This window comes from Glycine max, chromosome 18 (genome assembly GCF_000004515.6).
Source record: "Glycine max cultivar Williams 82 chromosome 18, Glycine_max_v4.0, whole genome shotgun sequence".
NCBI lineage: Eukaryota > Viridiplantae > Streptophyta > Magnoliopsida > Fabales > Fabaceae > Glycine > Glycine max.
This window is the reverse complement of record NC_038254.2, coordinates 57,738,230-57,765,429: the sequence shown is the minus strand read 5'-3', so window position 1 is coordinate 57,765,429 and position 27,200 is coordinate 57,738,230. Positions and strand designations below refer to the sequence as shown.

The 27,200-nt window shown below is 31.0% G+C and overlaps 4 protein-coding genes across 4 annotated transcripts; all 4 read right to left on the bottom strand.

The window, feature by feature from the left end:
* Positions 1-957: 957 nt before the first annotated feature.
* LOC100818353 (uncharacterized) lies at positions 958-3,015 on the bottom strand. Its single transcript, XM_003551803.5, has 5 exons — positions 2,671-3,015; positions 2,471-2,574; positions 2,148-2,319; positions 1,935-2,057; positions 958-1,844 (listed from the first exon to the last, which is right to left on the bottom strand). Exons 1-5 carry the CDS (start codon positions 2,836-2,838, stop codon positions 1,083-1,085), a joined length of 1,329 nt encoding a protein of 442 aa, XP_003551851.1. The 5' UTR covers positions 2,839-3,015; the 3' UTR covers positions 958-1,082.
* A 1,567-nt stretch (positions 3,016-4,582) lies between these two features.
* LOC100817821 (ubiquitin receptor RAD23d) lies at positions 4,583-11,032 on the bottom strand. The gene is made up of 12 exons (XM_003551802.5): positions 10,820-11,032; positions 10,141-10,302; positions 8,888-8,929; positions 8,338-8,408; positions 8,189-8,236; positions 7,587-7,764; positions 6,762-6,902; positions 6,608-6,673; positions 6,469-6,516; positions 6,269-6,372; positions 5,731-5,809; positions 4,583-4,909 (listed from the first exon to the last, which is right to left on the bottom strand). The coding sequence occupies exons 1-12, from the start codon at positions 10,883-10,885 to the stop codon at positions 4,787-4,789; spliced, it is 1,128 nt and encodes a 375-aa protein (XP_003551850.1). The 5' UTR covers positions 10,886-11,032; the 3' UTR covers positions 4,583-4,786.
* A 4,235-nt stretch (positions 11,033-15,267) lies between these two features.
* LOC100817288 (adenylate isopentenyltransferase 5, chloroplastic) lies at positions 15,268-16,495 on the bottom strand. The gene has a single exon (XM_003551801.5). The coding sequence runs from the start codon at positions 16,488-16,490 to the stop codon at positions 15,438-15,440; it is 1,053 nt and encodes a 350-aa protein (XP_003551849.4). The 5' UTR covers positions 16,491-16,495; the 3' UTR covers positions 15,268-15,437.
* A 3,376-nt stretch (positions 16,496-19,871) lies between these two features.
* On the bottom strand, positions 19,872-20,783 carry LOC121173984 (adenylate isopentenyltransferase 5, chloroplastic). Its single transcript, XM_041011865.1, has one exon. The coding sequence runs from the start codon at positions 20,781-20,783 to the stop codon at positions 19,872-19,874; it is 912 nt and encodes a 303-aa protein (XP_040867799.1).
* Between the last annotated feature and the right edge of the window lie 6,417 nt (positions 20,784-27,200).

Below are 27,200 nucleotides of genomic sequence, written 5' to 3'. Positions count from 1 at the left end.
AGTTTTGTTCATCAGATGCACATGTTGCCATCAAAACTAACCACCTGTGGGCTGTGGTCATGTATTTAACTAATTTGTACCTCAGCAGCTTTTAAACAATTTATCTTAAATCTTATTCTCGACTTTCCATTTAAGACTGTGTATAACTTATTGATAGGTAGTCACGTGCTGATCGATTCTACCATAGAGGCCAACGATAGACAATAACCCTCCAAACACTGCTCACAACTTTTATTGTATTTTTCTCTTCAAAGAAAAACTCTCAATTTCAAAAGGTGCTGAGTATACTGCCAAAGAAATTAAGTGAAGTACTCCAAACACAAAGTATGTTGCTCCCACAAAACCATGATTTATCAAATAAGATCATTAGTATCAAAAGTTGTTGACACAAGTGATTCGACACTTCGATACCTTAACCAAAGTTTGGGATTCAATTCCTGGCTTAAGCATGGAGTAACAACTAGAGGTACTATTTTACCCCAAAAATGGATCAACCCGGTGGAAGGGGGATTAAACCTCCTGGTTATACCAAAAAAAAAAAATCAATAAAATCATTAATTTATGATAATAATTTCCAAATTTGACTATCCCTTCTGCTAGCAACCATGATTTAGGTTTGTGATCATTTGGCATCACATTCACTGCTTATCCTGATTTTTACCTTTATTCTGAGGGTAAATATAAAATGTACCATGGACTATCCTATTAAAGTTCAGACAAATGAGTATTGGCTTGGCCCCTTGAACATTTTTACTGTAAAGTCCTGCAGCAACTTCTTCATGTTGCATTTCTGGTTAGCTACATCTCACATTCACAAGGAGAACAAGCACCAGGGCTTCATGAGGCTAAATTATTAGTTTGTTACACTAATACTACTATTTTCAAGCGACGGGATTTCCTTCAAAAAAATGTTGCTATTAGGATCTGAATTGGATTTTACATATTCTTGTACATAAATTTCTATAAATTTCTTTTTTTATTTTATTTAAGGGCTAAATAATTTTGAGATTTTGAATTTTGTACACTTTTGAAGAAACAATATGTTTGAATCCTCCACACAAAAAATTTATTCACCTTTGTGCTTATCTAGTCCTCGCTGACATCACCTTCCAGTCCACACGTGTATGTATCTGCTTCTGAAAATGTGTTGGATCCCTAGTTTCCATCACATGCCTTCTTGCCATAGGATTTAGAGTGGAATCAGATTGAGACCTCTGTGAATTCCATCTTGTAGCATGGGAAGAAGGGTGGACTCTTTCTTCACTGAAGTGTTCATTTTCTGTAGCTGCATCAGACTCAGACAGACTATTGTGATCATTGTTATCCATTTGGAAGCTCTTGGCTGAGCCTAACTCACCAACCATGCGGCCCTCTCTATTTTCTTCCTCCACGTGTTCCTTGGAAATGAACTCCGCAATCCTTGATGTTATCACATCATCTCTTGGATTCTGACTCAAATGAGATTCTTCCCATGCAAATTGTTTTTTAATTTCCCTCCTTTCCAATCCTTTGAGTTCAATAGCATGGTTGTTTTTTGGTGCTACTTCACCCTCTTGTTTAGAACTAGAGCTTGCTATAGGATGCGCATGCATCTTGCCAAGAGCAACTCTATGATCTGATTGTTTACTGACTTCAATCCCTGAAGGTTTTGATTCTATGGCTTTTTCTGCAACACTAGCATCTGTATCCATGTATCTCTTCCTTTCTTCATTCTTATCAGATAAATTTTCATCCTGGATTGTATTTGCCGGATTATTTTGGATATTTTCTTTATGGCTAGGACCATCAACCCTACTTTTTCTGGTTTCAGGTTCATCTTGCTTTCGGTCAACACTCAATTTGTCCTGCATTAGTGTAAGAGAATGTTTCACTATAAAATATCACAACTAAGTTTGTGCATGTTGTTATTTCTTTTTGAGGCAAGGTTCTCTTACCTCATTGATCAATATAGGGTCCTGCTCCAAACGCAAATTAACTCCAATTTCTGAAGCAATTTGCTTCAGCGCTTTCATTTTGATTTCCATGTTTGGGCGTCTGGGTGAAAGCTTTTGTATCATCTACATAAGCCAAAGAAAAAGTTATCAGAATAATGGGAAGATTCTCTTGAAATGAGTTCTCACAAGATGTTTGTAATAACCAATCAGCACCTTGGAGTTCACTCTATTATTTTTGTGCAACTCAACAGCATGGTCTGCAAATTCTTTCCCAAACTTTGTTGTGAACATCTCTCTTATCTTGTGCAGCTCTGGAAATTCTCCACACCTTGAAGATGCAAAGACAAGGCTAGAGGTTGCTTCCTTGAGCTCAACAAGGCACTCCCTACATAAACGCGTTTCCAAAAAATCCAAATTAGTAATTAAATTAAGATAGTAAAATGCATGTGTGATTGAATAATTCATCACTACTTCAGTTTGGTGTTTCTCCAAGATTCACATAACAACCATATAAGCAAGGAGAGAAGAAAACTTACTTGTTTCTTTCAAGAGCCTCAGCTCTTTCTCTCAGGAAATTACAATAACTTTCTATCATAGCAAACACTTCCAACATGTTTTGTTCTATTATCCATTGCTCCACCTGTTAATAAGCAAAGGATAAATTCAATATTTGCTTGTAAGAGAGATAAACAGAAGTGTTGGTTGGTGTTTATAATTAATTATTATTATAACTTACACGAAGTAAAGCACGGTCATGGTAACCAAGGTTCAAGAGTTGAGCAACATCAGAGCGAGCATAAGAGGCTCGAGCTTTGTGCTGGTTCTTCAAGATGACAATCCTAGAAACAGCAAGCAAGGTGATGCTTTTGAATTTTGAAGTGAAGCTTTTTCCAAGTAGGCCCATGTTATTATGTTATCAATGGAATTTGATGGCACCCGATACGTTGTTTGTGTATCCAAAAGGGGAGGGGAGAATGAGCGAAGGATTTTATGATCGGAGACTCCTTTTATAAGAAAACCACTATAGTTAAAGTTAACACACAAAAGAGCTCAAAATTGAGTTTATTGTATACGATAATGTTTGCCGGTCATTTATAATGAAATTGTCCCCAGTATCATAAATATGACAAGGGGAGTTTTTTATTTGTTTTGAATAGGCCTAATCCAAGTTTGCGTAGTTCTTATCTGCTTCCTTTCGGTAACATAAATACTAGAAGCTTTGATGATTTCTATTGGAAACTCGTCAATTTTCAAAAGGGTCCACGACAGGGATATCACGTGGGATATGACCCCTTCCCATGGCATGCAACTAGTTTGGAATTGGAAAGGTCAAAAACCTTAGTATATTATCGTTGTATGTGTTTTGTGAATTATTTATTTTGTCCTAATTTGGTTGAAGAAGTTGTAGGAAAGCGTTGGTTTGGTAGGCCACCATAATAGTAAAAGGCTTACCATACAAAGTAGAAAATTTGAGGCTCGTGGTGATAGCATTTTCTTAGCCACCATAGAGTTGACCAAATATTGAAAATTTGAGGCGCGTGGTATATAGTAATAGCCTTCCTTATGTTGATTCTTTCTAACTAGGGAATAAATAAAGTCTGTAGTGTACAATGTTTTCAAAAAAACAAAATATATATTAAATAAACAGAGAGAAGAAGAAGAAAATTTGAAACAGGTGATTTTGCTGCCATGACAAGTTAGCACCTGGTATATGGTGGCGGTCATTGTGCTCAAGACTCCCACGCACAATACAATGAAACGAATTGAAAACTAAAACGTGCAATTTTTGAGCTTTTAGACTCAATTAAACAGCTGGATCCAGTTAATTTTACTGAAGAATTCACCACATGGTGCACAGAACAAATATAAAGGGTTGAATACAAAAAGAGAGAGAGAGAGAGAGAGAACAAATATAAATAGCTGAGTTCACAAATTACAGATCTATTTACCACTCCTCGTTTGGTATTGGATGAATTTTATGTTGGATGTCAAACACCTAACCCAACTCTCCAAAAATATTCTCTATTATGACCCGGTAATCCAATTCACATAAGTGTTTTTCTATATGCGTGTGCGAAGATGATAGTAATTAGTTAAAGTATATAAATTATCTTTGCAGAGATATTCATGAAATTTGCCTATATTTTTTTAGGATATGAAATTAGCCAAATAGAGACATGATAATAGTTGTAATTTTGAAAAATAATGATAAATTTTGACCATACAATTATTCTTAAATTATTAACATTAAATATATTTTTAGTTGCTGTAAAATAAACATTTTAATTTTGATCCCCATAATGCTTTTTTTTCTTTTTCGTCCAAAATTTAAAACAGTTTCTGTAAAATGAACGAATTTTGGTTATGGTCCTCATAAAATATTTATTTTTTATTTAAAAAAGTGTACCTGGTATAGATTAAAATGACATGTGTTGTTTAATGTACCGAACCCAAAAACAGGGGTACCAATAGAAGATCCCCTTCCCCACAATTCTCTTGTGTACTGGTACACAAATTTCATCGTGTTTGTGCAGCGAATTTCGCCATCTAAAATGACTCGACCATTTGCCTCGAAGTTCATTAAGTTTCTACCTTCTCATTATGTCAAATAAGTGAAAAACTAAAACAGTAAATATAGGCTGGAGAAATATAAAGGAACACCAAGGCCTTTTTCCTCAACATGTTTCTGTTTTCTAGTCAATGGCAGAAAACGATGTACCGATGCTATGGTTCCAAAGGTAAAAGATATAGAATATTAACATTGGCACTTCTTCAAAGATTGCAGAATACAAAATCACACAAAAGGACCAACACAGGAAACCTCAGTTGGAGAAGATGAATTTGAATTTTGACTAGTCCGTAGGCATAAATTCATCCGGGTGATCCAATAGATAGTTGGCTGCTAGATCCTCGTTTTTATTGCATGCAAAGAACGCCTCCACCACAATATCTCGATGAAATCCCATAGCTTCAAGCTGCCAAAAAATTCCTAGTCAGTAACTTTTGTTTTGGCGGGAGGGGGGGAGGGAGGTGTGTCACTGTCATGGTTATGCACCAACATATAGTGCTGCTACTCGTTCTATTCAAGAGATAATTATCATTGTAGCTTTCATGAAATTATTATAATGGACAAAACTTATATGCAGTTCTGTAGGCGTTGGTGGTGGTGTTCTCCAATCAGAATTAGAATTCACTTAGGGAATTTGCATAATAAAAGTATGCATTAAAAGATTATACGGATTGATAAGGTGAAACTCCAATTTTGATAGGAAAACTGCACCTAAGGAGGTTGTATTTATTTATTATAAAAGAGGAAGAGGAAGGCATGAACAAAAAATAATTTAAAAGCAGGACATGTCAAAAGTATAAACATTAGTAGCCAGCCCTTGGGATGAGAAAAAAAAATGCTTGAAGAAATCTATCTCTATATATCCTCTATCATGAATATGGATGGGAATGGATCCAGCAAGGCTAAGCCTTACGCTTGGCCTTACATACTTGATACTTGACATAAACTTTTTTTTAACCTTGGTCTGGCCATTTTAAAAGGATATTGTAGCCTGAAATCCAATTTTAAAGACCATATAACAGTCAAAGCTCAAAGCACAATATTCTCCTGCCGCTTCAATTGGATGTATTTTCAAATATTAGATAACTTTCGTATACTCCTATTGCTATTGGAAATACAACAACTGCGTGACAATACCAAGAATGCACTATCAAGTCAATGCAGCAAAATAACAATCATGAAGTTCAAGTTAACACAACTGAATGGAAAGTATAGTCAATGGCTCACCCGTTGAATGGCCTCATTCTCTTCAGGGGTGATAGTGACAGTCCCAGAAATCATGGAATCCAACTGACTCTGTAAATTCCTGGTCACACAATTACAACACAATAGCTTGAGCATCCAAATCTCAAAGAAACCCAATACCTATCCTCCTCCCTCCCCTCCCTTTCCCACGATGAGTCTCGACATTATAATTTTCAAAAAAACCCTCAGTGTGTCAAACCTACAATATTTTCAAACCACCTCTCCCTAAATAGGATTAGGATCATATGACACTACTGTAAGTCAAAATCAATCCTAAACAAATGAATAATCTTTTGTATGATGAGATTTCCTATATATCAGTTAATTTTAATTTTTTTTAAATATCTTTTTTTTATAACCCTAATTCAAGAATTTTCTTCTAAACCTTTGTCATCTGTGTATAACTCTGAATTACTTTATCTGCCAATGAAAAAGGTATGAACCTAATTTGGACCTCAATTAAAACTTCATAACAGTATTATATTAAAGAAATGCTACAAACTTAAAATAGCCATCTTACTCGTCCCCTTCAGGTTCATTCATAAGGTCAAGTATGTCCTCTTGATGATCTTGGATGATCTGCATTAGCTGAGGATTTTGTTGTCCCAGTTCCTGAATCATAGGCTGCAATGGAAAAAGAAAATGATGTATGATGCCCTATAATCAGGTGAGGTCCGATTTGGCAATTGTAGTAACCGGATCTACAAGTACCAATAATACCTGCAAAATTTGGGGGTTTTCTCGCATCGTCTCTCTTAATGCTTGGAACTGGAATGTTAAAGAATAACATTTTTAGATGCATAAATAAAGAAAATTAAAATGAGACCTAGATTCCATAAAGAAAACACAATTAAACTACCTCTTCTCTGTTTCGCAAGGAATCCAAGTCTCCTCTATTATCAATTGCACTCATATTGGGAAGGCCCTGATTCAAACATAAATTTTATTTTAAGCAACCAATGTTGCTAAAATTTTACTTTTACAGTCTACTGCATGATAAAGTATATATATACCTGGGGAAACAGGTTGAGTGGGTTGGTGTTCGGTCCACCAGTAGGTACAGCTGGTTGGGTAGACTGGATTGATGAGTTTTCTGCTTGCCCAGTAATCAGGGATCTGACAGCTGCTGGTACATCAGCTCGTTCAGGAATTCCCTAACAGATCAATTTTGCATCAATTTTAGATTTTAAAAAAGTTTAAAGATGCAAACAAAACTATATTATTGACACACAATTAATTCTGCTTTAGTTCCCAAGTTTAAGGAGTTAAGAGAAAACCATAACCACTGAACTGACTGAAGCCTACTCCAAATACACATACAACTAGTTATTTCGACTTTATGACACGATCAAATTAGTTATCTCAAATCATATAATTTTTTGTGCAAAAGTCTCCCAAAAGGTACAAACATAATTTTCTCTCTCCAAGTAGGGTTTTTTTTTTTGTATAGAATAGCAACCATGGTTCCAGTCATTTATTTCCATAACACAAAAGCCATATGTTCGACACTCAGAAATTAAACAACCATCTACAAATGACATGGTTTCAATCTTATTATCTTCAAATTCTTCTATTCCCAAATATTATGCTAGAGGCATATGTATATCAGTATATATAGATATACCATAAGTTTAAAACTGTACTGGCACAAGATAGCATAGTTGACTAAAAGCACAAGTTTTGAGGGCTTAATTCTTTGCAGCATTAAGCCAGTCAATTTAAAAATGACGTGAGCAGCAACAGGAGTCTCTAATCCAACAGATAACAAAGTACCAATTAACAGCTGAAACATCCAAACTTTACACAGGAAAGAAGCCAGAGTCTACACATAGACTTACAGAATAGAGATATTCAATAGCTCTTTCAGGATTGTTAAATGCAGCATGAAGAGCACCGGTAACAGTATCCCGGTCCCAATTTCCTCCCCCCATTTCTAGAATTTGTTGAATAGTTGTTTCTAAATTACTTCCTGCCATAAGATTTGATGCTGCATGATCATAGATACTGGGCACAGCACTGCAATAAGCAGTATACAAAAACTTTTTAAGTTCACACAATGATAATAGAGAGCACAAATAAAGAGCACTTGGATTTTTAAATTATTCAGATTAAAAGAAACAAATGGCCATGAGTAAGATTTTTTTTTTGAACTGCAAATATAATTTATATTAATGACAGAAGTACCAGTGGTACTAGAAGATACAGATTAGGATTGACTGTTGCAGGGATACTAAACAACAAACAGTATTACATAAAAATACTGTGATAGCAAAAAGACATTTATAAAGTAAGATATTGTGCAGTGAACCAGTGATAGCAAAAAGACATTTATAAAGTAAGTGAGCTGCAGCTGGTAGCATCAAGGTTGCATAATATCAACCATATTTTTACTGCAGAAGAGTTATTGAAGCTTGTTATAGATAAAATGCCAGATACTCACATAGTGGGAGGAGTTATAACTGGACTCTGCTCAGAATTGGATTCTCCCCTAAAAGCAAAGTAAGAGGAATAAAAGAATTTTACATGAAAATCAAAAAGAACATTCCACCATGCTGAAACTTTGAAACAGGGAAATGAGTATGAACTCACTGTCCTACAGCCGATGCAGGAGGTTGAGATGTTGATGAAGTAGGAGGCAAAGAACTTTGAGGTTGGGTTCCCTAAACATGAAAGTAGCAAGTAAAAGAAAACAACAAAATAAGAAAAATGAGACTTTATTGTGGTCAACAGGCAAAGTTAAAAAAAAATTGGTTATGCAAAACTGAATAATATTAAAATACTATGACCTAAAAAAAACAATTTTACTATTAAAATACTTCACATCCAATATAGATACTCAGCATAAAGAGTATAAAGATAATCACTATAAAATTGTGTTTGAATGCCAACACGAACATGTACATTGTACACACACTCATTGAAAAGACTTGATGAATCAATTTTACTTTTTAAATCATTAATGAATCATTGAAATATCCATCCAACTGCAACAAAAGTAACAACATCAAGCTCCAAGTTTTATAGAGAACTTCATAAAGGAAGGGATAAGTTTTGACGAGTCAAATCAAAAGTAAATTAGTGCAAGTGAAAAAAACAAAAAATAAGAAGAAAAAAATTAATGTAAAGTTTTAGTAGTCACCAGGTTTGAGGGCGCAGATGAGGCTCCACTTGATACCTTATTCTGCAATGGACAGATCACTACAAACGTTAGCAGTTAGCCAATGGAAACAACACTAAATAATTAACAATATTTAAACATGCTCATCACTTCTCTTGCTCCCCACTTTCAAAAAGAAGGATGCAGGCAGTGTTTGTTTGCCCCCTTTACAAAGCATCCATCACCAGCTCCCCACTAAGCACAATTTCAATAAAAACTTTACTGATGCAACTATTGCATAGCAAGTCTAACATTTTCTTGGCACCGGAAAAGAAAAAAGTGGGGAGGTTGAAAGTGGGTGAGGCTCATTTGCACTCCAAACCACAAATTTTGGGAACTACAAAACAAATAGAAAGTGATTTTCCACCTTCTACCATACAACAAGCAAAAATTAAAACTTTACAGAGACGTGTCATTTCTTAAAAAATTCGGATGCAGATATGATGAAATATGGTGCAAACACACATAAAATGACCAAAAAGTAGATAAGATATTTCTTCTTATTTTCAGCAGAAATCAATGCAGAAACAATAAAAATCAGAAAATGGATCTCCTGCAAGATAGCTGCACCCTGTGCAGTTACTAATTTCCCCATTCATGTAAATTTTCTCTCCTTTATATAATAAAAATATCAAAGATCAAAATGTCAAAATTAAAGGTATGAATGAGATCTCATGCAGTTTTTTTCAAAACTATAAAGGATCTTAATCCATAGAAAACATATTTACAAAAGTTTGACCAAGGTTTTAAAACAAGGTCCATGACCATTGACCATGATTTTGGCCACAAAATCAAGGTTTTTGGGATCTAAACAATTGTAGCCATATGCGCATTAACTGCATTTGTCCCTAATTCCCCATAATATCAAGGATTGCGATGAAACCACAACCATGACCGTAATTTAAACCTTTAATTTTTTAGAATGCAAAATTGTACAATGTTAGCTGAATCGTCTAGTGGTGTGTAAGTAGTATCCCACACTGTCAGATAAAAGGTACAAACCCAAACTTTATAGCACCCCCAATAAATTCAAATAGTTAAAATCATTGTGGAAGATAGGGGAAGAATCAAGCGAAAACTCTTTAAGGTTTTAAAAAAATCACGAATGTTTTTTTTATTTCAATCCTGACCATTTAAATATGATCCAGTTGTCTATATCTGTAGTTCTCTCCTTCATTCTTAAAAAATTAAGATAACAGAAACAATCCAAGTACCAAAACAAAACATTCCATCACCTTGCTTAACATGATCACCACAAAATTATTCTCAACAACTTTATTTTCCTCAAGGGTTGTGGCATCGTTAAGCACCTTCCCCTGATGAATAAGCATTTGTTGCGCAGCAGGGTAAACATCAGCACCTTGCGCTGTCTCTATATTCTTCTTCACAACAGCAACCTAATATCAATCAATAAAATTAACAATCCACCAAAAAAAAAAAACGTTATTCCGGAAAAATGTATACTCAATAGCATTCGACACAAATGTAACAATTCCTAAATTTATAAAAAAAAAAAAAAAAAAAAAAAAAAAAAAAAAAACTCCTACAGCGAGAAAATTACAAAAGAACTAAATGAAAATTGTTTGAGCAGAATAAAATCAACAATCCACAAAAAAGAAATCGGAAAAACGCAAATTCAAATATTCTGTAGCAGTTGACGCAAATGTAGCTGTACCTAAAAAAAAGCCTCCTACAGCGAGAAAATTACAAAAGAACTAAAAGAAAATTGTTTAATCTGAATAAAATTAAGAATCCAAAAAATAATCGGAAAAACGCAAATTCAAATAGCATTTGACACAAATGTAACTATACCTTTAAAAAAAAAACAGCAACAGCGAGAAAAATAGAAAAGCAAAGAAATGAAGTGAAAGAAAATGGCTAATCTGAAGAATAACGAGTGCTGATTAGAATTACCGTGTCTTGAGGGTTCACTTGAAGGACAAAGTGAGTCCCCTTGAGAGTCTTGACGTTAATCTTCATCTTCTTGTTCTTGTTCGAGTGACAGTGGTTTTGCTTCTTTTGGGGGAAAAGCACAGAATCAGCACGCCTTCGGATTTTGGAATTGAAGCGCTACACTCCGTTTCCCTTATATATATATACGCATACCTGGAACCAGTGAGTAATCAGCTGAGAGCATGACCACCGTTAGACTAACTCTAGTAACCGTTAATATGCTACTTGCGCTTTCACCAGTCATCATCATATGAACCAAAAGGCTCATGTTTATTAAAAGAAAATAAAAACGTGCACATTTAATATATTTTCTTTTTACTCTTGATTAATAGTATAGTATTTATTAAAAATTAAAAGAATCGTTAAATAGGAAATAAGATAAATAAATATATATATATATATATATAAATATTTAACGGTAGACTGTATTTAAAATAATATATTAAATAATATATTGTTAATATTTTTCTTATAGATGGCTTAAATATATTTTAATTTTCTGATAAATTTTTGAATTTTGATTTGGATTCTTAATATTTTTTTCGTTGGATGCCTATTAATTGATATATTTGAATTTTTTCTTTGAATCTCTTTTATTAATTAAATGATGACACATTTGTTAAAAAAATTTAAAATGTAAACTAATAACTATGAAATTGATAATCAATTTTGACTAATAAATGAATTTAATTTCTTTATTATTATTTTCGATGAAATAACAAAAAATTAACTTTTTTGCTATTTTTTATCAGCAGAAATCAAGAGAAGAAAAATTCAAGTACTTTGAGAAAAATTTAGGCAAAAAATGGAATAAAGAGCCTTGAAGAAAAGTTGAAGAAATAGACCGCTAGCTTAGCGCACCATCCAGGTTTATGCGTGCCCACACTTAGTGCGCAAAAAAATACATAGTTAAGCCCAAATGTGTGCTTAGCGCAATAGCTCATGCTAAGCGCAAATTCATCGTGAAAATTAAGCTACCTGGACCTTATATAAGAAACAGGAAACAGAAGGAAAAGACATACCGAATCTCAGAGCTATCAAAAGTGTAAAGTCTCTCATAGCCCAATTTCTATTGTTTTTTTTTCTGCTTATGTGTGGTTTGGTGTCATCCGTGCATCTATTTTTAGGGATTATTCATTGGGAAATGGTAATGTCTAAAGAACTTGGAAAGGACATTTCAACATTGCATTACTAGGAATAAAACTTAAAAAGAAATTATTTATTAGTCCAAATTCAAGTTTGAAACTTATGTAAATAACTTCTTTTTTTCTTTTAGTTAACTTCAAGATAATAGAACAAAAAAAAGAATTGACTGCTAAGCCGTATAAGTCAGGAAATTCTCAAGTACGATTCTAAGGAAAGAAATTGACTCACCTATTCCAACCGAGGAGAATAGGCCATTCGACAAGGAGACTCAGAAGTTACTAGAGATAGAGTGATTTTGTTGTGCCTATGCATATATCTTTATACTATCTTTATATGTAATGTTGTTTATGATTCAATCTTTGCAAAGAGATTTAGGAGAGAATACATAAATTTGGTTATTCATGGATCAGGTTTAACATATTAGTAGATGTGGGTGAAAATTGGAAAAATAATTAATAGAAAACAACTTTAATATTGCATCAAGAGTAGTTAGATATGCTAGGCCCCAACGTTATCACATTTTGACTTCATCTTTTGCATTTAAATTATTGTTTTTTTTTTTGCTATCTTTTTCTTTTCCCTTTTACCCCCAATTTTCACACTTATAGTTAATTTTCTCTACTACTTCTTCTATTACTTACAAATTGGGTATTTAACAACGCAAAAAAACCTGTGTGCACTCGACACTCTATCTTTCGTTTTAATCTTTACTACTTGTGATAAAATTAGTACACTTGCCAATTTGTTAACATAAATCATGATTATTCAAAAAATTGTTAGCATTCATTTAAAAAATTAAATTATAATTTTTGACACTACCAAAAAAAATAAATTATAAAAGAATAAAAATTAAAATCCAATTGATAAGACCATGAGTGAGCAACATATAACATTCTGGGCTTTTATGGATACAATGAAGTCTATTATTTCTGACCTCAAAACCACTTACAAAGATGAAGTAGTCCTAACACAAAGACAACTGTTAAGACTTTGGCAAGTGCACCAAATCGTGACAAGTAGTAAAGCTCGGAAGTCCGAGTGTCGTGTCCGCAGGGATTTTATTGCACTTATTCAATACCTCTCAATTTGTAAGTGGGAGTAAAGTAGTAAAGTAGGAATAGTAAAGAATGCTATTACTAAAACAAATAAGTAAAAGGGAAAACAATTGATAGAAATGCCAAGACCAGACAAACCCAATTGGCCTACGATGCATGTAAGTATGATATTCATTACCAATGAAATGGTGTTAGTTCTACCCACATCTGTTGACTACTTGCCCCTGATGCCTCACATTGGCAAGCCTATTTTAACTACCTATCTCCCAAATGCCTTTGCGAAGATTCAATAATTAAAATGCGTTAAGATTAAGTTCTAGATGTTGCTTAGATGCATGGGCAGTGAGTTATCATTCTATGCCTAGCAATGCTAACCCAATGATTCTTTTCTTTAGATGTTCTATTAGGTGTTACCCTTTCCCAAGCGTATAACCCCTAAAACTGATGCATGCATTGAATCTTAAATATTATTGAGAATTACCCTCTCCCGAGCGATTAAAACCCAAAAAGAGATCTAAGAATGAATGCAAGAGTAAAAGAAAAGAAATAGAACCGAAAAACCTGGAATAAATTCCTTTGCATTGATAACTCTTGAAGCTCATTGTACATCGTGGCTTTTTAGGCCTGCCAGGCCCTAGCTAGGGGTTTAGCCACTCATGGCCATTGAGGGCTTACAACTGGGAATGAAAGAAAGGCTAGGCTAACAAAACAAAGAATGTAGGGAGGGAAGAGAACTCAGGCTTGAAGTACTGAGAGTGATGCTCTGAGATGGGATGAAATTTCCTTGGGACTGCCTCTCTATTTATAGTGGATGAAGTGGGCTTACGGGCCTTCGTAGTCGCGCTCAGCGCCACACCTCGCGCTTAGCGCGTTCAGATCGTGCGCTGGGCGCGCCATGCACGCTGGGCCTGTGCTTCTGTTGGATCGGGCGCTGGGCGCCTAGCTGGGCTTAGCGCGCGTAACGGTTTCCACCTTCGTGCTTAACGCCACGCTCAGCGCCTGCAGTTAGTTGCTCGCTTAGCGCCTGATGCGCGCTTAGCGCCCCTATTGGATTGGGCCTGCTTCAGAATTTCTTCTTTTTTCTTCCTTTCTGTGCCACTTTTGCTAAATGCAACCTTATTTTTTGTATCTGCAACCAGAAATTCAATTTAAATTAATTTTCTCACTTTTAATTACAAATAACTGCTAAATAATTAATTTTAAGCCAAAATTTGACTATTTAACTCCTATAAATTCACAATTATTTAGCAGTTATCAACAACCTAAGAGTTTGAACCAAAATTGTTTCTCTTTTTGTCCATTCTTTTCTTCTCTTTCTCGCAAACCCAAATCTTCAAATCGGGGTGGAAACTTTTAATTTTGCACACGTTTCATTATTTAACCAACTCTATTGAAATGTAGCATGTCACTTTTTTTTTAATTATGCACCATGTTACTTAAACACACAAATAAAAGATATTTGTAACTTCTCTTATGAAAGAACCAATGTATAACCCTAAATTCTAATTCTTTGTCATTAGCTTCTATTATTCTTCTTCATCTTTCATTTTACTTTATTTCCATTCAATCTCAATCACCTTATTTGAGACTTTAATTTGGTGGAACTAAGTGTATGGTTTTATTAGGGATGGTACATGGAGGAAGACAAAATTGCAAATTTGTACTTTTTGAGGTACATTTATATTTATAAAAATTTGAAGAATGAGTTTTTAGCATATGTAACTTTGGATCGGAATATTTTTTCAAGATTTGAGCATATATTTAGGGATATTTTGGTTACTCGTATAATTATTTAATTTTAAATGAGTTATTGAATGTATTCAATAAGATTATTTATATGTAGATTTTTTATTCATTTAATATATTTAATAAATTGCATTAAAGTATATTTGAGAACATTTTCACTATATTTCATTTAAAAGATAATTAAAACTTAAACATATTAAAGATGTTTTTAATATGCATTGTACATATTTTTTACACTTTCAAAAAAATAAAAACATCATTATTATGACTTTTAACCAATAATTAAAAGTCATAACAATTATATTTTTTAATTGACTTCACATATATGGTTATTTGTGATTGAAAGTCAATGTAAAATAATTATGTTACCCTCAATATATGTATTATTTATTTATTAAAATTTGTATATCAAATTAGTAACCTAAATTAATATATAAGACTAAAAAAATCATGCAATCCACGTGTAAAATAACTTTTTTATTTATAATATAAGTCTTTAACATGGATAAGTAAGTCTTACCATGAGAGGAAAAAGTATAAAAGCAATTATAACATGATTCATACATCTTTCACCAATATCTGATTTTGCTTTTGTATTTTTCCCTCATTTATTTATTATTCACTACTATAAGCTAATCCTTAGCCAATTTCAACGATTTTTGAAGCACAACCGTCACTTGTTCACCATTTTGACGCAGTGCCTTTCCCTTTCCTGAAGTTGTCTCATGTAGAAATCTTTTCACTATATCCACGCTTGGTTTGAACACAATCTCATGGTATAAGTGCTTATAATCCATTCCTTTTAAAACTGCCTCAAACACTTGTGTGGAATCAATTTTGGTCATTCCCCATCCAAACTCATAGTTCATCTTATGTATCTTCAAGAGTTGCGCCTCAGCCAATTTACAAGTGTTCTCTTTAGTTCTCGCAATAGCACCTTGCAACATCTTCTCCTTTTTGGTCTCATCATCTATTTTCTTCTCAACCAAGAAATACTCCCCCAGCTCAGGAACCCCGATGGCTCTTCTAACCCCACGAGAGTAGTCTGCTCCAGGCACAAAAGTTTCTCGAATCTCATCAACAACTCCTTTATCAAGCATTTCGTCCACCCTTTTATCTAAATACTGAAACAACACAGGTAAAGACACATCAACCCAAATGAAGCAACAATCATATTTGGAACGAAATGCGATGTTGGGATCCTCAAGCAATGTTGCAAGGTAAGTGTTTGAGCCTCCCACGATAATGGGTAGGTGTCCATTTTCAATAATAAGATCAAGAGCAATGAGGACATGCTTGCAAAAGTCATCAACTGTGAAGTCATAATCAGGATCATCGATGATGCCTAGCAGATGATGAGGAATGCCATTACGTTCAGACTCTGGTACCTTGTTTGTGATGATGTCCAAGCCCTTATAGACTTGGATTTTGTCAGAGTTAATGACTTCAGAAGGGAATTGAGTGCCCAAGTTGATGGATAACTTTGTTTTGCCTGTGCCCGTTGCACCCATTATGAAAAGAACCTTCTTTTTTTCGGCGAGTGACAAAGGCGCCATGAGAGTATTTAATATAATATATATTTGGAGAAAGTTGATAAGAAAAAACACCAAAATAGTTTGTTTGAACAAATGCATATATGAACTTAAAAAAGAGTAAAAGTTCTTATATTTCCACATCCATACCATAGACAGTTATTTATACATTTCTTTTAAACACATTAAATCATTGATTGCAATTATATTTCTTTGACAATAGATTACAAAAAAAAATATAGAGATGAAGAAGAAATAAAAAAAATGTGTATTATAATGAACTGTGTGATAAAGAAAGAAAAATAAACAAAATAAAAAGAAAGTAACATTCCAACATTTAAGAAGTGTAATAAATTGTCTTTCAATGTTTATAATATTAAATAATGGACAAAAATAGTATTTCTACTTCTGAAATAAATAGTCTTCAAAGTTGATAATATTAAACAATGGAGAGAATTATTATTTTTATTTCTGTAATAAATAGTCTTTCAATGCTTATAATATTAAATATTAAATAATAAAGAAAAATAATATTTCTACTTCACTTTTTCCTTATTCACATATGAATCTTGACCAAGAACGCATATGAAAAATAATATTTCTACTTCACTTTTTCCTTATTCACATATGAATCTTGACCAAGAATGCATATATTTATGTTATCCAGTATCTTTTTCCTTTCAACCACTACATCTTATTAATTAGATAGTTGGATTCACACAAGTGCAACACATGACAACCATGTGTCATTACATGAAAGTGACATGTCTCAGTTTTTTGTGATATCATCAGTCCTTAAAAAAAATTAAAATTCATATTTTAGTCCTTATAAGATTTTCACCTTTCAATTTTAGTCTCTATAAATTTTTTATTCTTCGATTTTAATCCTTACAAATTTAAATTATAGTTTTTAGTTCTTAATTATTATTTTTGTCTTAATTTAGTCATTTTTAGAATCTTTAATATCTTGTTTAAGTGGATTACAACTTAGACGAGTCCAAAGTATGTTGTGTGAGTTCAAATGAGTTAAGTCGATATTGGATTCCATGGTTATACTTTCACCTTTGTTATTATTTGGCAATAATGATGTAAATGATACTATAGATGAAAGTGGATGAAGACGAGATTAAAGATTGTAAAAATGACTAAAGACCAAGAAAAAATTAACGACTACAAACTATAATTTAAATTTGTAGGAGCTAAAATCATTGAATGAAAATTTTATAGACTAAAAATGAAAGGTGAAAATATTCTTAAAAGGACTAAAATTCAAATGTTAAAGTTTTATAAGGGTTAAAAATGTCACAAAATTTGACATCACATAAAACACTTATATGTTTGTCACATGTTTGTCACATGATGCCTCTATGTAGTGTCACATGGCACATGAGGTTGTCTCATGTTATCTTGTAATTATCATGTGTTATTTAATATCAAGGACTAAAAATCTTGATGAAAAAATAATAAAAAAACTAAAATATTTGTAAAAAAATTCAATAGAGATTAAAAATTTAAATATAAAATAGATGAGAGATAAAAACTTGTTTAGCCCATATTGTATTCATGTCTTGGAAATGTATTTCTAATGATTGTATCCTTGTTCAAAAATTCAATGGCTCAAATTTAATATATAAATAGCATTTCATGGAATTAATTTGTTTCTAATTGATGACCTTATGTTCAGGATATTCATTCGGTGATGCTTAGTAAAAGTTAATAATTCATTTATTATGGATGAATCAAATTGAATTTATATGAACCTTTTAAAGTTTATAAATTTTTTGTCATTGCCATTTCTCTTTCATATATAAATTTGTAGGATTTGTTTGTCTAGCTAAATTCTTACAACATTCTTTTTTTTTATCTGTTTCTTTCAACATTCCTGATCAAAATTATTGTGACAATATCAACGCAATTAATAAATTCCACAAGCTTCAATAACTTATAATCTTACCCTTACGAAGAGCAATGTTGGTGAAATAACTTGAAGACGTTGACAATTGATTACTCAACTAATAATTTAAAAAAGAGTAAACAAGCAAAAGTTAGATTAACACATATTAACTGTTACGTAGTAGTTTTTTTTTTACCAGGAGATCTAGTTCATTTTTTTTTAGCAGAATGTATAAGTTGTTATAAATATAGTAATACTTGATTCGTTTATTATGGATAAAAATAAAATACTAATGCTTTTCATTCTTTATTTTTGGTAAATTTGATGTTGAACATGTTTATACTAAGCATATTATAAACAAAATTTTTTTTTAAAAAAAAGATTATTTAGATTTCCTCACTAAACATATCAACTAATAATTTATAAATAATTAAAATTTTTCAAGTAATTAATTACAAATAAATTGGTTTCCTCACAAAAAAAATACTTAAATTGATTTCATGCAACACATTCAATACAAATTAGAAGATAAATTATATATGTTTATATTATTTAACCAACTTTATTGAAACGTGTCGTGTAATTTAAATACACATATTAATAAAAGGTGAAATATTTTATTTTCTCTTGTGCAATAACTTATACGTAAGTAACCCTAGCTAGTTTGTTGTTCCTCGTCCCTTCCTCGATCATTAGTTTTCACTTCTCATTCTCTCAATTTACTTCATTTTTCTTTCAAACTCAAGCACCTTATTTGAAACTTTAATTTGGTGCTCTAAAGCCCTACCATCATTTTTCTCTTGTGAACTAAGTTGGTGGTGATATTAGGGACATTAATTTGGAGGAAGTAAAAATTGCAAATTTGTACTTTTTGAGGTATATTTACAATTCAAAAAGTTGAAGGATTGGTTTGCAGCATCTAATGACTTTAGATATGAATAATTTTTATGATTTGAGTATATATTTAGGGATTTTTTTGTTTACTCATATAATTATTAAAATTTAAATGAGTAATTTAATATGATTAATTATATGTATATTTTTGTATTCATTTAATATATGTAATACTTTTCATTAAATAATTTTTAGAACATATTCACTATATTTTATTTTAAAAATATTTAAAACTTAAATTTATTACATATGAATTTAATATACATGCATTGTTATATACAAATTTTTACAATTAAACTAATAAAAAGTCATTTTCATATCATGATTTTTAAAGTAATTATTATAAAAAGTAATTGACTTTATCATACATAATAATTTATTATCTAATACTAGTATAAAGATACTTTACAATATCATTGTCAATGCATGTTTATTAATATTTATTTATTTATTTATTGTGCATCAAATTAATAGTTAACATAAAATTAGTAATAATATATGTAGAAAAAAAACCTAAAATAATATATAAACTAAAAATAATTGGTGCAATACACATATAAAATAACTTGTTTTATTTATAATATTTCTCTTTGACATGAGTAGGTAGGTCTTACCACTAAAGAAAAAAATTATAAAAGCAATTATAATAAAATCCATCTTTTACTTATGTCTAATTTTGCTTTCATATTTTTCTTCATATTATTTATTATTAACCGCAACAAGTTGACGAACAATTTAATAATGTTTTAAGCACAAATCGTCGCTTGTTCGCCATTCTGACATGGAGACTTTCCCCACATCTGAGTTGTCTCCTGTAGGAATCTTTTCACTATCTCCATGCTTGGTTTGAACACAATTTCTTGGTACAGGTGCTTATAATCAACTCCTTTTAAAATAGCCTCAAACACTTGTGTTGAATCAATTTTGGTCATTCCCCATCCAAGCTCATAATTCATCCTATGGATCTTTAAGAGTTGCATCTCAGCCAACTTACAAGTGTTCTTTTTGGTTCTAGCAATAGCACGTTGTAACATCTTCTCCTTTTCAGCCTCATCACTAATTTCCTTCTCAACAAGGAAATACTCTCCCAGCTCAGGAACTCCGATGGCTCTTCTAACCCCACGAGAGTAGTCTGCTCCAGGTACAAAAGCTTCTCGAATCTCATCAACAACTCCTTCATCAAGCATTTCGTCCACCCTTTTATCTAAATACTGAAACAACACAGGTAAAGACACATCGACCCAAATGAAGCAACAATCGTATTTGGAACGAAATGCGATGTTGGGATCCTCAAGCAATGTTGCAAGGTAAGTGTTTGAGCCTCCCACGATAATAGGTAGGTGTCCATTTTCAATGATGAGGTCGAGAGCAATGAGGACATGCTTGCAAAAGTCATCAATTGTGAAGTCATAATCAGGATCATCGATGATGCCTAGCAAATGATGGGGAATGCCATTACGTTCAGACTCTGGTACCTTGTTTGTGATGATGTCCAAGCCCTTATAGACTTGAATTTTGTCAGAGTTAATGACTTCAGAAGGGAATTGAGTGCCCAAGTTGATGGATAACTTGGTTTTGCCCGTGCCCGTTGCACCCATTATGAAAAGAACCTTTTTCTTCCCAACAAGTGAAGGTGCAGAGCAAGTGAAAGACGCCATGAGATTCTATGATATAATATCTGAAGAAAGTTGATAAAAAAAATCAAAACAAATGATTTGAACAAATCTATATCAAAACCTAAAAAAAAAAGCAATAGTTTTTATATTTCTACTCATGCTGACTACAAATGTTTGTCTTTTTCTTAATCACATTATATAACCTATTGCATTTATACTTTTATTTCTTTCCTTAATATCTCCATATTATTTATACTTCATTTTTTACTCCACATTATAAAAAAAGAAGAGATAGAAATAAAATAAAGAAAAATGTGTTAAAATTATTTTTAAATTAATAAAAATATTTTAATAATGATTTAAATTACAAAACATAAATTATTAGCATGTAAATTCAATTGCCTAAATATGTTGTCCTTTTTTCATTCTTGTATCTTACATATATATTATAAAAAATGCAATAAAATGAATAATGTGATAAACAAAAAAATAGTATATATAATTTGTTGTAAAAAAATTAAACTAATTAATATTTTTTGTGTACAAAGATAATAGTGAAATTTAAATCTAGTTTATTATGCAAACATATTACTATTTCTTTAATTGAAAAAAGGAGGTTTATGTAATCAATAAGTTGTTGGTTTGAGTGGTATTAGATTCGATTTTCTTAAATAAAGTCTCGAGTTTGAACCTTACATACTATTCTCTCTCTTTTCGTTATTCATTTCTCTTCTTATTGCTCTATACTAACAACTGGTATCAAGAGCTTTTGGTTACTGCACGGGATTTCCTTAGTTTAAAGGAATTAGTGGGAGTCTTCTCAGTTTAGAGGAGGCAGTGGGAGCAATGACATTAGAAGAGGGGAAGGTGAAGATCGAGAAGTTCGATGACAAAGATTTCAGCTTTTTGAAGATGCAAATAGAGAATTATCTATATCAAAAGAAGTTGTATCAACCCTTATCAGGGGTTAAGCCATATGACATGAAGCAAGAAGAATGGAACTTCCTAGATCAACAGACTATTGGCGTGATCAGATTGACATTAGCCAAGAACGTCACGTTCAACATTGTAAACGAGAAGACTACTACAGGCTTAATGAAAGCGTTATCTCTCAGGCGACGCTAAGTCTCCTCATGTGGCGGCTCGTGGTCTACAGGTATACCGCTCGAATCTCCCCAACAATTGGTATCAGAGCTGATGGTTCGACTTGGTGACCGACTTAGACGAGTAAGATGGCGGCACAACGTGCCCCGTAGATAGAGCGGCGATGCAAGTATCGCAAGTGGCAAGAATGGCTATACTAATGGATGTGTGAGGTGAAATCCCACATCGAATAAAAGTGGAAAGGTTGAGCACCATATAAGTGAGGAAAAGACCTATAAACTTAAGCCTTAAGGTTTTGGGTTAAAGTGTGGTGTCAGGTCTCCTTATGTGCTGGCTCGTGGTCCACAGGTGTACTCCTCAGATAAAATTGGATCAACCGATTGAGTCTTGACCCAAACTGGTTTGTTCGAATCTGAGTTTATAATTTCTCTCACATGATAATATACAACAAAATAATTTATTATAATAAATTATTGTATAATATTTATAATTTAATCATAACAAAAAATTTAATTTTAAAGTATTAAAAATATAAATTGATCACATTTTATTAACTATATTATATATATTTTTAATTTTGGATTGATTTGACGTCTGACTCAATGTCTCTACTAGATCGAGAATCTAACGGATTTTCATAACACTCCTTCCAAGTTAACCCCAAAAGAAGGAGATCAATTTCTGCAAACATTTTTTTTTATCATGGTTGAAAAAGAAGAAAAATAGGACAAATTGATTCTATGAAGTGCAATGCTTTCGATCGAAATGTAAATTTCATATATTTATGAACACTTATATTTGTTTAGTAACACAAACAAATTCAAATTCAAGTATGAAAAGAAAAACACTATTTCTATAGAAGAAGTTGCTTTAAGTCACCTGCTATCGCTTTCGCGAGAATGAAATCAGTTATGCGGCCGGTCGATTATGATAAGTGGTAAGATGAATTATGATAAGTACTATCATATATATAACCAAGTGGTGGAACCTATAGAATAAATGACATGAGTTAGAATGGGAAAAAAATATTACTTTACTATTTTAATTTTGTTATAATGATGAAAATGAAATAAAATAAATGATTTTTCTTTTTTATTTTATTTTAATAATTTTAATTCATTTCACCCTTTGAATTAAAAACATAACCTGAATATTAAATATGCAGTACCTTTTTTCGGTACAGAGAATCCATATCTAAAATAACTTTTTTTTGTTGGTACAGAAAAAAAAAGCTTTTAGTAGCTACTATTAAATTTTTATTCCTTTTGGCATTTTTTAAATGGGTTGGCTAAATCCTAAAATGGTATTTAAAAATCAATTATTAAATATTAATATATAGTATTTAATAAATATAAAAAAGTGATTAAATTGTCTATTATTAAATAGCAAATATGCCAACATGTCATTGGTATGGATGAAACTAAGCTCATATTTATCAAACAAAGTCTTGGATTTAAGTATTAAAAAAAATAATTGAGAAAAATATCCAACTAAAAATGTTTAGTTAGATTTTTTTTACTAGAAATTAGTCATATTGACAAAATTAGTTGATATTTCCAACTAATAATATGGTAACCCAAAAAATAAAAAATATACAATTAAACTAATTAAGCTAAGAAATGACATATTAAAAGAATAAAATTAAAAGAATACATACTGTATAACTGTCTAGATATTTCCTTAAAAAACTGTAGATCAATTCAATTAATTAATGATAAAATTTAATTAATTAATTAATAAAGCTACATTGAAAGTTAAATAAACTCCTATCAAATTATTTAATAATTGAATTTTGGGTATAATTCAAATTATATTATAATAACACTTTAATTTATTTATTTTATACTTTGAATTTGAAAAGCATTTTAGTTATAATTTATCCAACTTTATAATTTCTTTATCTCTCTCCTTAAAATAAGAAGATGAATTAAATACATTTGAAATAAAACTCTTTAAGGAGTTAATTTTTTTTTTAAAAAAATGATAAGAATGATTTAGTGATTAAAAAAAGATTTAAGAGTTGAAGGGGGTGAGAACGGATCTTAGTTTTAAATTTTCCTAATAACAGTTTGATTAAACTAACAACTAACCTTTACACGTAAAAATTAAGCAAATTTTTCTTTATAAAAGAAAAGAGGAAAGCACCTTAAAAAGAAACAAACTGATCGAAGCCACTATGACGACTACTCCTAACCTAATAAATGCGGGACAAGAAAGACAAAGTTTTTAATTTTGAAGAATATTTCTTAAGTTAAAATTTTGAAACAAGTTTAGAAAAAGAAAAAAAATCCGAACCGTGATTCCGAAAGAATCCCATCAATCAGATTTTCTGCTAAAAATTAATTATTAATAAATATTTTGTAGGATGTTATGGTGATAAAAAAAAATAACTTTTACTTTTGAAAGTTTTATTTTGAACTTCAATTTTTTTAAAGTTTTTTTTAAAGTCAAATAAAAGGTAAGTCAAATATAAAAGTCTCAAACTAAAATTGAAAGTATATATACCAAAATAAAAAATATTACTAAAGAAATAATAATAATAATAATAATAATAATAATAATAATAATAATAATAATAATAATAATAATAATAATAATAATAAGTAGAATGATTTAGTAGATATAAAATAATTTTTAAATAGCATAAATCCTAATTCTTTTAAGTTTTAACTAAGTTCTAGATGAAATAAACTCAATCTAAAAAAAGTTCTCCTAAAAATGGTCAATTAAGTTTTTACGATAAAGATCATTAATCATTACAAATTCAATAAATATTTCATACTAATAATATAATATAAAAAAAATAATAGTGTAATGTATATTTTTTTTATCGGTAAATGTTAATTTATTAAAATATTACTTTTTGTTAATAGAGGAGATCTACCCACAACCTTTTTCCTCTTCCTTCGTTTTTATTTTAACCCTCCAAGCCTATGTTCCCACTAGTACAATGTATGTGATTCTCTTTTTGTTCAATATAATATACTTATTAATGTATTTTAAAATGTAACATTTGGTGCAAACTAATATAAAAACAATAGATTATATTTTTTTATTAATAATTTAAATAAAAAAATATTTAACAATATTAAAATTTTGTAAGATATATTTTTAAGATAAATTTCATTGCTTTGATTTATAGTGGTTGGTGAAGAATACGCCAAAGAAACTAATTTTTTTTTATAAAGAATATGTAATTTAAAGGAAAAATTTATTTGATTAAAAAAGAACAATTAAAATCTATAAAATGTTTGAGACAAGCAAAATGTACATTTGTAAGCTGAGTTCAGCAGTTGAAACTTGTACACTTTTTTTCATTTTTTATTTATTCCAATAAACATTGCACACTTGTAGTAAACGAGCTTGTTAATTGTTTTACCATGAGTATAAATGATTTAATTTGAAATTAAATAAAGCTTAATCCTTAAAGAAATAAGTACACATTTATAAAGATAGAACCATATTAGGACAAATTCAAGATCAACGGTAGGAAAATAATACATGTAAACATAAACACATTAAAATTTTGATTAATGTAACTAATTAATGATGATTTTTTATTAAAATTTTGATTAATGTAACTAATTAATGATGATTTTTTTAACATAGCCATTAAATGAATTAAGCAAAGTAAAATAAAAAATAATTCCTTTTCTTTGCACTAAAAATTCAAAGTAAAATAAAAAATAATTATTTTTCTTTGCACTAAATACAATCAATGTAATAAGTGATTTTTGGTTTGCTAATGTGATTTGTCAAAATTTGTAATGGTATAAAAAAATGACACTTATAAGTAGAGATGGCAATGGGGCGGGTCGGATACGGGGTATTGTCTCCCCAATTCTTTATCTCGACTCCTCAACATATCCTCTTACTCGTACCCGATACCCGACGGGTTTGAGTTTATTGTCTCATTCCCGTACTCGTCGGGTATCGGGTATCCCCAACCTCGTTCCACACACCATTTAGAAAAATATTTTTTTTGTAAAAAAATATTAAAAATTTGATTTTAGAAAAAAATAAATTGATTGTTAAACATTTATTTTTAACTACTTATATATCAATAAATTTATTATAACGCGTGTGTCTACATAAATAGTTAAGAAAATAATATTAAATTATGTAAAAAATTTAAAATAAAATTAACTAATAATAAAAATTATATGCCTTTTGATTAAATTATGCAAAAATTCTAAAGATTTTAAGTGGCGGGGCGGGTTCGGGTTCGGGACGGGTCTAGTAATCCCATATCCGTACCCGTACCCGACTTTTGGTTATCGGGAAAAACCCGAACCCGTATCCATACCCGGTCAACTCGGGTATTACCCGTCAAAGTCAGGACGGATTCGGACGGGTATCCACGGATACGGGTTTTCTTGCCATGTCTACTTATAAGATGTGGGTGGATTTTACAAAATAAATTTAAAAGGTAAGTATTAAAGAAAGGAGACTAGTTTTCTTTGCCAAAAAAAATATCTTTACAAAAAAAAGTGACTACTAGTTCTATGAAGTAATGCATTTAATGATAAGACCTACCTTTTTTCTTGACTTGGATAAGATCTACCTTCTCATGCTAATGAGTAATATTATAAATAAAATAATTTATTTCACATATTTTACCAATTATTTTATAGTCTTATATAGACATCATGACAAGGGACGGGGATGAATATGTATGTTGTTTTTTGTCCCGCTTTTCCAAAATCATTCATGTCTCCATCTTCATTCTTAGTGATTATGATTTTTTTTTTCATCCTCATTTTTGTTGGAGATTGATTATACTTACATTCTCATCATCTAAAAGGTATCCAAAGACTTGAGATTTGTGAGAGAAAAAAACATAATTCCTTAAAATTTATGTTTGTCTTTAAAGTTTTAGTATTAGACAAAAATTAATGAATATAAAAGTTTGATAATATAAGTAAGTAATATACATAAAATAAAATAAGAGTAATTTAGTAATGATAGGTATAGGATACAGGGTGGGTAGGTACGTATTTATACCTGTCCCATTCCCACTTTAAAAAAATTGGTTTTACCCATCAAAGTCGGAGCAAAGGCAGGCAATACGCGCTAGCACAGATTTATTTGTCATGTGTTATATATTATTTTAGATTAATTATTAATTGTATGAACAAAAATTCAATGAATGAATATTAATAATTATACAAAACATTGATGACACTGTAAAGCACTTTTTTTTATCATGCGTGCATATATGACGAGTCAATTTTTATAATAATTGGTTTAAAAATCATAACAATGATATCGATCTTTTGATTGATTGAAAGTATAAAAACTTTTATATGACCATGTTTGCCTATTAAACTCACGTCCTTCACAAATTCAAATAAA

What these genes read in the sequence shown, in the direction of transcription:
- LOC100817821 (XM_003551802.5), bottom strand. Translation starts at nt 10,885, where the DNA reads ATGAAGATTAACGTCAAGACTCTCAAGGGGACTCACTTTGTCCTTCAA. An exon ending in CACTCAACCTGTTTCCCCAG is followed by an intron (nt 6,674 to 6,761) that starts GTATATATATAC and finishes TGTTTGAATCAG; the next exon opens with GGCCTTCCCAATATGAGTGC. An exon ending in CCTTGCGAAACAGAGAAGAG is followed by an intron (nt 6,517 to 6,607) that starts GTAGTTTAATTG and finishes TTAACATTCCAG; the next exon opens with TTCCAAGCATTAAGAGAGAC.
- LOC100817288 (XM_003551801.5), bottom strand. Translation starts at nt 16,490, where the DNA reads ATGGTATGGATGTGGAAATATAAGAACTTTTACTCTTTTTTAAGTTCA.
- LOC100818353 (XM_003551803.5), bottom strand. Translation starts at nt 2,838, where the DNA reads ATGGGCCTACTTGGAAAAAGCTTCACTTCAAAATTCAAAAGCATCACC. An exon ending in ATGACCGTGCTTTACTTCGT is followed by an intron (nt 2,575 to 2,670) that starts GTAAGTTATAAT and finishes GCTTATTAACAG; the next exon opens with GTGGAGCAATGGATAATAGA. An exon ending in ATAATAGAGTGAACTCCAAG is followed by an intron (nt 2,058 to 2,147) that starts GTGCTGATTGGT and finishes TGGCTTATGTAG; the next exon opens with ATGATACAAAAGCTTTCACC.
- LOC121173984 (XM_041011865.1), bottom strand. Translation starts at nt 20,783, where the DNA reads ATGGCGTCTTTCACTTGCTCTGCACCTTCACTTGTTGGGAAGAAAAAG.